Raw genomic sequence first — 10,683 nt, 5'->3', positions numbered from 1 at the left:
TTATGGGGCCTCACAAGCGATCCAGCTCTACCAAGACAGGTTCCCTGGGGTCTTGAGCACTGCTCATGTAACCTGGTAGCTTAAGACACGTGCTGGTCAAGTGGGATAAAGAAGAGACCAGGGATCCCAGCCAGAGACAGCTTGGGGCAGAGAGCCTTGGTTATCCCAGGGGCCCTTCCTAGGAGGTATCCTCACCCACTGTTATCCTGGGGTTCTGGGGGCTTTCCACCATCTCCATCACATCCCAGCATGCTCAGAGCAGACCTGGTGCTCCTTTTGCAATGGTAGAAGAAAGGAATCTCAACCCTTGGCATGGGTTTGACTCTTGCTTTATAGAAAGACGAATAACAAGTGCCTGGGTCCCCAAAGCCAACCACATCGGAGGTCTTGGTGAGTGGACGACCCAGGGGGAGCAAGGGAGGGATGCAGACAGAAGGCAGCTGAGTCCCTCGTGGCCTTCTTCCTGTCTTTGGCAGTCACAGCTCAGCTAGGTGGGAACCTCAGCAGCACATTGGGCACCCACGGTCCTGGGTAGGCCCTTCACAGAAGGGGCAGGGAGGCTCTGTATGCTTCTGTGGCCATATTGACCCAGGTGGGGGTGACTCTTCTCAGAGTCTTGTCCCGGAGGCCTGGGGTTCAGGGGTCACCCCAGTGATGAGCAGTGGAGCCAGAGCTTAGCTGAATCAAAGGGTCACAGGATGGGGTCTGAGCCATTCCAGTTCACAGAAGCTCCCTTCCACCTAAGAGCAGAGTGATAGAGAAAAGAGTTAGGGCTGCATGGGCCCTTGCTTGCCGTTACTTACCAGAAGCTTCGTCTCAAAAGCTTTGGAAACTCCACCCTGCCCATCTTGCCCTTCCCACCCACACCCAACCCAAACACCTTATTAAGCACAAATATGCCCAGGGCCCTGGAGAACAGTGGAGAAGACAGGCACAGGTGATTTGCTCATTCATGCCCCAGTGACTCTGTGCCTGGCACTCTGGGCCCTCTGCTGATGTGAATGATCCATGTACATCTGGACCCAGCTGCTTTCTAGAGATGCCTGATGGTGGCCCTTTAGAGGCACATGTACAAGACTAGGTAAAATATCCTTGGGTGTTCAAAATACAGGAGGAGGTCCAGTGGCTGGAGTTCAGAAAGATGTGAATGAGGTGTGAGAGGGGGCCAAGGAGCTGGAAGGGCCTTGAAAGGATTCTGGAGTTCTCTCTAAGGGCAACAGGAAGCTAGTGAAGGGCTATGAGCACCACAGGAATATGATAGGTTTTGGGGGGAATTTTCTTTTTGATTTAAATGGCAGTTCAGGGTGAGATACACAAACACAGTTCAGGTCCAACATAAAAGCCATTGTAGGTAAGACCATGAAATTTCTTAACACTTGATTTTAATACATGGCACTGATTTTCCAAAACAACTCAAAAGAATTACATTTACAGCAGATGAAGAATTTATGCAAAATCTGGCAGTAGATATATTCTACAATTACCTAGATCCTAAGACCATATGACACAGATACTGCATATCTCAACAGCAAGCTATCATGCAAAATTGGAGACTGGGACTTTACAAAACTGTTTTCCAAAGTGCTGGGCTTGGAAAGGGAGATGGTATCTCCCTTTTTTGCAAGTAAAATCAAAATCCCAGCTGCCACAAAAGGAAGAAACATAGGAAGCTACTCTTACCTTAATTCTACATCTATCTGGGGAAGTCTAGCATATTTGAGACTGGAGGTGCAAATGGGGAGCAAAAACTCTCCCAAAGTAACACTGATGTATTTCCCTACAGAGTGCCAGGGAGCACCAAGAAGCATGGGTAGTTGGTCCTCCATATCTACAGGTTCTGCATTCACACACTCAACCAAAAGGGGCTCACGAATACAAAAAAAATTGCATCCATAATGAGCATGTACAGACTATTTCTCTTCATCATTAGTCTGTAAACAGTATAACAGGTATTTACAAAGAGCATTTATATTAGGTAATATAAATAGTCTAGAGATGATTTAAAGAATACAAGATGTGTGTAGGCAAGATGCAAATAGTACACAATTTTATAGAAGGCACATGAGAATTCTCAGATTTGGGGTTTCTGAAGGGCTTCTAGGACCAAGTCCCTATACATACTGAGGAACAAGGGTAGAGAACCTGTCTAGCAAGCACCAGGCCCTGAGTTCAAACTCCAGTACCACCAAAGATCATATCAGGGGACAACTGGGATGATTCATCACAGACCTCAAACTTTCCACTTTCATCCCATCACTTAGTCTTCCATTAAAGTCCCTTCTTCCTCTCTCATGCACCTGCTTTTTGTCTTTCTTCATCTCTGTGCACTGCTTCAATGGCGAACTCATGTCTCTGATTTTTAGGCTTGGAGTGGCACCCTTCAGAGGCAACAGGGTTCATTCTCACTTTGATCTTCCAATTCACTTTCCTGCTGCCTATAGGAAGCTTCTTGGTAGCTATAAAAACTGTATTTTCCTTCTGTTGCACCATTCCATTTCCCTTCAAAGGAGCAAACAGATTTCTTCTCATTTAGAGAAAAAAAATTCCTGGTAGAATTCTGTTTCTTACTCCTGTAGAAAGCCTTGGAGTACAAGATACTTGCATTGAGCTCATTTGGAAATAATTAATACCATGTTCTTCTCCTAGCTCCACCCAGCACACCACAAGGACAAGTCACAGCTTCTGTAACCACTGAGAATGTGAGAATGTAGCGGTCATCACAGTCTAGACACAAGGCACAGCCGTGTCCTATGTTGTTCACCACAGTCAACATCCCAAGAGGTCTGGATTGTTCTACAAGAACACTGACTTGTATCTTCTTCCTAAAAATACTCTGTGCAAAGGCTGTTACAGGTGGATGGTGGAAAACCTGTCAGCCATGAATGTCATGTTTGGGGAACTGTTCCCAAAACTGTCTCAGTGTCATACAGTGCTGTCCCGTGATACTGTACCCTAAATGGGGTCAGATAGCTTTTTGGCAATTGATCTTTTCCTTCCTGCAGGACAGGCATTTGGTTCCTGTGATTATTCTAGACACAAGGGCTCAGAAATAGATCTGGACATGGAAAACTACCTGCATACATTTAAAAAAGGAGATCTTCTTTCAAGATAAATATTGGAGGAACCACCTTTGTAAGATCCATTCCTGGTCTGACCTGTGACAAGAGATGCACGGTAACTTGTGCTCAATACAGATCCTATCTCCCCTTCATCATCAGTCATGACATGAATCAGAAAGGTCAGTCTCATTCATTCTACTGGGCGTGGAGGAATTTTGATTGATCTCCAGGTGGTCTAGAATATTTCCTAAGTTTCTAAGTGTCAGGCAGATTGAGAGGATTCTATTAGATGGCTTTGTGTTGGGCGGGCCACTTTGATGGAACGTATCCATCTCATAGCACTCATCTTCACTGCCTAAATGACACCAGGACTGTACTTGGAGACCACCTGATGAGGCTTGTGCTCACTGTTGTTACGATTTGGGCCTGGAGTCTGATGATGTTCTAAGGGAACTAAATATGGCTCCCCCATGAGCACAGAAAATGGCCACTGTTCTGACTTGCACAACTAAGCAGGTACAGGAGGTAACACCACTTGGGAAGGGATCATGCCAATACATGGTTCCCAAGGGTGAGGCTGATCTATTGCAGCTCCTGGGTACTTTAGCCTTCTGTAGCAACCTAAAGCTGGCTATAATGAATTCTGCCAAGCTTTTGAGATTTTCAACTTTCTTTCTGCTCATTATCTTTGCAATTTGGAAGCATTATCATTAAAAAGCTTTTATTGTTCTATTAAGATTTGTAGGGAAACACTGAAGCCCTGAGCACCAAGAATACATCCTTAGTGATAAAAGGGGGACACAAAGGAAAGTGACATTCCTGTTCTCAGCCTAGTCCCCAAGGCCCTCTCTGCTGTCCTTCTCCATCCCTCCCAGCCTTTTCCCTCCCTTGGATTTGTCTATCAGAGAAATCCCATGGGCTCCCAATAGACAAACCTCTAGGATTTTGGCAAAATGGGGTTTGGCCATGGTGTAGGGGTGAGTTGTACTCATTTGCAGCTAGACATGTGTGTCACACCCTAGCCACAAAGTCTTACTGTCCGGCTGTTGAGTTTGTGATTGTTATTGAGGCCACTTACAGAGGTAACTAACCCTCCTGTCCTGGGAAGCAGTGCAAAGGCAGGAAGATGCAACATGGAGCATTTTCTGATGATGGTGGAAAATCAAGAGACATTTCACAAATTGAAAGGGCTGAAATATGACAGATACTGATCTGAATGTCTAAGTCAATAACAAGTATGAATAAGAAGAGCTCTACATATGCTACCAGCAGCAGTTAGGGCCATCAGAGAAAGGGGGGGGATGAAATGTAAAGGCATCATAATTCAAGTTGGGAGCTGATGCCCAGGCTCATCATTAACTTTAACTCAAGAGGTAACTGACAGGTGACAGTTTAGTGCAGGGGCTCTCAATTTTGGTACCTTTGGCATCTGGGGCTGGATAATTCTTTGTTATGGAGGCTGTCCTATACACCATAAGATGTTTGGCACTCTGTCCCTATTGTGAGAACTGAAAATGTAACAAGATTGTCAAATAACCTCACAGAAACAAAATCACCCACTGAAGACCACTGTTTTGGAGGTTAAACCTGGTGGAAATACCGTGGCCCTTGGAGCTCAAATTCTACTCCAACAAAGGGCTGCAAATGCGGTCCTTCCCCACACTGCAACTTTAGCTGGCTCCTGGCTGCAAGAGATTCAGAATGTTGATGGATCTGGTGAATTTCATAGGGCGAGCATAGGGAAGATACTGACAGAGCTCACAGCAGCAGGAGAGGGCAGGCCTTGTTTCAAAGCTCCTGACTGGAAGAGGTATCCAGGGATTCCTCTTGTTCATTTTGAATCCCTAGACAGATAAGCCTGTCTCTGTGCAAGTTTCTGTCCCTATGCAACAGTCACTTGGAGCCGGGGGTGGCTCTAGAAGGAGCCACATGGGTTACCTCTATCCACGGCATTGGCCTATCCTCTTTTAGGATCAGATCCCAGGATTCCCCTGCAGAAGTGATCTCTGGCCGCTAGGCTGCCTGGGGAGCCCTCAGCACCCAGGCCAGGGCTTCAGTGGCATATGGATGCCTCTTCACAGCAGCTTCTCCCCAGAAACACTTGCTCTGGGGCCAGCATGCCCCCTCAGGTTCCCATTAGGAAAACCTGGGCCTTTGTTCAGACTTCACTCTCCTTTCCTTTGACTCCAGTGTTCACAAAGTCCTGCCATGGCCACTGCTGCTGTCTCTTGTCCCCAACTTTCTGCTTCCTCCTGGCCTTTGCCCTAGGTGTCACCACCTGATTCTTCTGTGGTCTCCAAGGAGAGGATATTGCATCCGTCTATCACCACAGGCCAGGGAAGAATCGTGACACCTGATTAACAGGTGGGGAAACTGCGTCAGAAGTGACACCACGCAATATGACAGGCCAGAGTAGTGAAGGAGTGTATGGTGTGTGGGCAGCAGTGCATCAGAAGAGCATGCTTAGTGTGGACAAGAGGCAGTGGACAGTCAGGGAGTGCCCCTGCAAATGCAAGGGAGCAAGGGGAAGAGGGCTGCCACTGAGGAAAGACGGGTCTCTGCCCCAGGTCCTCAAAGGCACTGATCCCAACTGGAATGACATTTTCAATCTCGTCTGAGCCTCCAAACAGAAACATCTGGCCCTAGCCCCAGGCCCGGTTATGAGTTCTTTCCTCTTCTCTCTGGACTGTTGACAATTGTTGCATTTTCTCTCACTCCAACAAGAGTAGAAGCATGAGAGAGGTCACGGTGTGTCCCTTGTTTGGAAATGACCCTAAAAGAGTCTGTTTTTGCTGACATGGTTACAGAACAGTGGGGGCGGGCGAGGTGGGGAAAGAGACCCCACATTCCTGACCCAGCAAAAGTAACAGGAGACTCTAAGGCTGAGACGTGCACCACATCAGAGAGCAACAAAGGCAGGGACCCAGGGATGGTTCCAATTAGGATGCTCTTCTGAGGCAAAACCCAGTTGGCTTGTGCAATGTCTCTGTGGCAACAAAGCCAGGTGGCAGGAAGTCACACTGCCCACTTGGTGACCTTCCACTGGGCTGGAAAAATGAAGGCCTAAGCTGCTTGTAACTGGAGGTGCGGCTGGAGCACACCATTCTGGAGACCACTATCTGTCCATCTGTGAAAGAAGGGGATAGATTGGGGGGTGGCCCAGGATCTTTCTGTGGACCCAAGCAAGATGCCAGATGAGCAAGTGTGTGGTGTGTCCTGCACTGGGAGAGGTGTAAGTCAGGCTTCCTGGTGTAAGTCAGCTCTGCCCTTAAGCAGAGCTGGGCTTAAGGGCAGGAAGTACACCATACCCTGGATTAGAACAAGATTTTTTCTGAACCTAACTTTCATTTGATTGTGAACTCTCTGGGAATAGGACCCAATTCTAATCCAGATGGTTCTTTCATGAACTCCAGCCTAAAATCTCTGTGAGAGTTGGTATGATAAGAGAGAAACCCCACCTGCCCACCAGGTAGTCTACCCAGTCCCCCAACCTACCCAGTACCACAGATGTACAGAATAGCTATAAGCACCCAGCTTATCTCACAAGGCTCCTGGAATCTGACTGGAAATGTCCTGAAGATAAACCATGGTATGTGCTTCCCCTTCCCCATAGGCAGGTCTGTCTACTAGCAGCAGGACTTACCACAACCCCCCAACCCCCAGAGACAAGACCCATTCTAGCAGGTCCTCATGATGACCTTGGAAGCCACTTTCCCAAGTTCTCCTTTGAGCTGTTTGAGAGTCTGGGATGAAAGCAAAACACAAAGCCTTTGTAATTCAATCCCTTGGAATAGGGTTCTGGGAGGCCGGCCTGCTGGTCCCCATTAGGGCGGTATGTTATCTGATGGGTCCATACCCAGTGATCCCACTCTCGCTCACCCGCTCAGCTTCTCTGGGAATGGCACTGAAAAAGTCTCCCCATGTTAACTGGCCAGGTGGACCTACTGTGGCAGGGTGTGATTGGGAAGGAGAACAAGCAGAAGGTGCCCCTGGCCCAAGGTGTCATGCAGGCTGCACACCGGAGGGTCAGTGTCTCACTGGGTAGCAGAGTCTCACAAGGCAGATGGGGGGAAGGGAAGTGGGCTTCATCAGTCACTAGAACAGCACCTCTCAAAGTGTGGTCCTAGAGCTGCAGAATGAGCAGCTCCTGGGAAGCTCTTGGAAATGCACCTTCTCAGCCCACCCTGGACCTGCTGCATCAGAAGCCCTGGAGGTCCAGAGGTCCATGTTCTAACACAATGCATTCTCCAGAGGATGCTCATGCCCTGAAGCCCAAGGATCCTGGCTCTGTGACAAGACCTCTCAGAAGGTGATCCATGAATGGAGATGGTCCCCAACCATCAGGGAACTGGATAGGGTGGGACAACTAGAGTTTCCAGGTCTGTGTGCTGCATGAACAGAGCTACTTTCCCTCTGTGACAAGCAATGGGAGGCCAGGCTTGGCCTTGTCCCAGACCAGGACAGTTAGTAGAGGTAAGGGCAGGAAAAGGCAGGGCCCAGAAGAGACCCTCTATCCCAGGCCCAGGTCCTCCTTCCACAAGTAGCCTGTCAGCTTCCCTCAGTGAGGCATGGTGAGGGTGTCAAAGTAAGTCCTGGGAGACAGAGGCAGAGGAGAAGAGGCCCAGGTCTCTGCAATATGAGTCTGCTGTAAGGTCTGTGTTATGCCAGTTCTGCTCAGGGGCTGCCCCAGGGACAGGCCAGAACCCTGAGCCATTTTCAAACAACTGCCAATTAGGGTTGAGCCCAGGAAGTTCAATTTGGGCCTATTCATTCAATTTGGTTCTATTCATTCAATCTGGTTAGTCTTTCAGTGGAATGGTGTTTTGTCGAAAGAGGAGTTCCTTACCCAGAAAGGGCCGGGGAAGAACTGGGGGTCTGTCCTCTGGGAGGGCTACAGAGAGTCATATGGAAGCCTCAGCAAGGGCCACAGGAGTCTGGAGGTGGCAGAGGCTCCACCCAAGGTGCAGCTGGAGCCCTTCCCCTGAAGGATGCCTTCCTCTCATGCTGTCCTGCATAAGGTGCCAAGGCTAGGGTCACCTCCTTTCCCCACAGCAGCCCTTCGCTCATCACCTGGAATGAGTGGCTCTTTGTACATGAAAGGACAGCGACCTGCATGTGCTCTTAATCCTCTGATGAAAGGAGCCCAGCACATGGCCCTGCAGGAATGCTGTGCTCCTTCTCTGGGGGAAGACAGGGGTCAGATGGATGGGCATACTGAGGATGTCCCAGCATTCACTCCACTTCCCCTTCCTGCCATTTCCACGGTGCACATAGCATTCTCCTCACCTCTTCCTCAGCCCTATCCAAGGGCTCTTTTGCTTGTAGGTGGGCAGTGACCCTAGGTGCCAAGATGTGCCACCTGAATCTCAAGCAGTCAGAAGGTCAGGGCCTGGGCTGTCACCCACAACTGTTCACCCCAGCCCCACCTATTTCACAGACAAGGAAATGAAGATTCTGCCTAAGGCCATATGGAACATGAGTGACTAAGATTAATAAGGAGAGTTAACCTTACAGAGCACTTAGTAAATATCCCAGCACTTGTCCCAAGATCTGCATAGGTAAAGACCTGCCATCATCTCCATTTTACTGATGACAAAGTGAGGTACAGAAAGGTGAAGTCCAATGGCTCAGAGCCAAAAGTGGCAGAGCCAGGACTTAGATCCAGGCATCCTGGCTCCAGAATCTGTGCTCTTAACTGCTACAACTTCTATTGTTTCCCTGGAAGAAGGAACTAGAATCCAGGTCTCCCTCTTTGGCTTTTCCCCCCCTATATGCTGAGGCCTCCTGGTCATGACCTCCAAGCTCTGAGAAGGGCCTGCCAGAGCACACTGAGGTTCCTGACAGTGACAATACACTGCATGCCCCCCGCCGCCTCCACTGCATGGTCCCAGCTCTGGGGCTTACCAAGAACTCAGGAGGGAAGTGAGCTGACTCCCTCGGGGACAGAGAGCTCCCCCTCACAACCTGGTGTCCCCTCCTCTTAAATGCAAAAGGACTGGGTAGGGAGACAAGAATCCCCATGGCCTCTGAAACTCCTCTGCTCTGTGTTCTGGGTGGCTAGGGCCATGATGCTGCTTCTATAGGCAGCCACCTCTTGCCATACCAAGGCTGGCTAGCCCCTCCCACCTTCCAGTCCTGCTCTGGCCGCCAGAACCTGCCAAGTTAACATGGCTGTCCCTCCTCCTTTGAGCCGGACAGTGCTCAGCACACCTGAAGTTGTTCCTGCAGTGTACCTGGGGACATCTTCAGAAGCTGCAGGCCACACATGCCTCCACTTGGGCCTTGGGAACAAGTGGAGAAATCTGCTTATGCTATACAAGGACCCCACAAAGGGTCTTACCCAGATGCCACCCCCTAGGTTGGGCACCAGGAGCCTGTCCTTCCTTCAGGTCTAGCACCCCTACCACCACACTCCCACACATTAAGGGCAAGGTGGGAGAGCCCAAGATGGGCCTTACTCACTTGGTTCTGATGCAGAGATCCAGGGGAGGTACAAGGTCATTATGGTTGTCCTCAGGGATGGCCTGGGTGGTATCTGGGGAGGAGGGAGAGAGGCACACATCATCCCAGGGCCCCCTACTGCCTGAAGAATAAATTCAAACTTATCAGCAAAGTATTCAGGAATCTTGTCATATGGTCTTAATTTCACCTTATACCCTTACTGCCATCAAGTGCTCAAGGTCCATCCTTGGACCCCTCCCGCCAGGGCCCTTGCTAACATCTACTCTGATTGCCCAATCCTAACACTCAAGTCTACATTGCACTCTGACCATCCTGAGAGGGAGTGTTAAGGCTAGTTTCTGTGAGCAGCCTGGAGGCTCCCTGAGGAGACTGACTGGGGCTGTCGCACCAACAGTTAGCCGGATCTGCTCCTGCTGGTTGGCCAGGCCATCATAGTAATACAGGTCAAAGAGCCGCTCAGCTCTCCAGTCAGACAGGAGCTCTGGCTGTAGGCTGAAGAGGATGCTGAAGTGGCTCTCGCTGCACACCACCCAGATGGGGAACCTTGGGGTCTTCAGGAAGCAGCCGACCTAGAGCAGGGAGAGACCCAATACAACATGTCATTCCTAGGGAAAGGAGTTGGGGCATCTGCTGTCCAACCCAAGGCAGAGCTGAACTCCCAAGAGGCTCTGTTGTGTGGTGCTCCCAGATCACAGGCATCACCCCTTCCCTTCCCCCATGCCCATGCTCCCCCCATGTTCCTGGGGATGCCCTCACTCTTCCTCTCATATCAGGTATGCTCATGCCTCTCACCTGGACTGTGGCAATAAGCTAATTCACTCTGGCCAGCAACTCACACTAATTGGCTCACTGAGCCCTCAGTCTTTGCATTACCTGTCCCTCCCCTTGGAGAGCTGCATCACCCACATCACCCATTCAGGGGGCAGGGATGGCTTCCTCCTTTCAGCTACCTGGGGCTCATATCTCTTGGCAACTGCCCCTTGATCCCACATCAAAGTGCATCACCTGCCTTGTGACCCCAGACAATGACCCCAGCACCAAGAGCCCATGGTTTAAGTAAACAGTGACAAACAGTCCTCAGGAATGAAGTGGGGCTTGACCTATAACTGTGCCTTGAAGGTAGGTAGGAATGGGAGCATGGGAGCTGGGAGGGAAGGGTCTG

At 49.8% G+C, this 10,683-nt stretch overlaps 1 protein-coding gene across 5 annotated transcripts in view; it reads right to left on the bottom strand.

The window, feature by feature from the left end:
• Positions 1 to 313: 313 nt before the first annotated feature.
• Mindy4 (MINDY lysine 48 deubiquitinase 4) overlaps positions 314 to 10,683 on the bottom strand; it is a 112,442-nt gene continuing 102,072 nt past the window's right edge. For 4 of the 5 annotated variants that reach the window (XM_074065242.1, XM_074065243.1, XM_074065245.1 and 1 more), the window contains 3 exons: positions 9,910 to 10,090; positions 9,522 to 9,594; positions 314 to 740 (listed from right to left, as the gene is read on the bottom strand). In XM_074065242.1, coding sequence (XP_073921343.1) covers positions 692 to 740; positions 9,522 to 9,594; positions 9,910 to 10,090 — 303 coding nt within the window. In that variant the 3' untranslated portion in view covers positions 314 to 691. The remainder of the gene's footprint in view (positions 741 to 9,521; positions 9,595 to 9,909; positions 10,091 to 10,683) is intronic. The other variant, XM_074065244.1, reaches the window with a different exon arrangement.

Source organism: Castor canadensis, chromosome 2 (assembly GCF_047511655.1).
Source record: "Castor canadensis chromosome 2, mCasCan1.hap1v2, whole genome shotgun sequence".
Taxonomy (NCBI): domain Eukaryota; kingdom Metazoa; phylum Chordata; class Mammalia; order Rodentia; family Castoridae; genus Castor; species Castor canadensis.
Note: the sequence above shows the minus strand (reverse complement) of the source record. Positions and strands in the feature narration are given on the sequence as shown.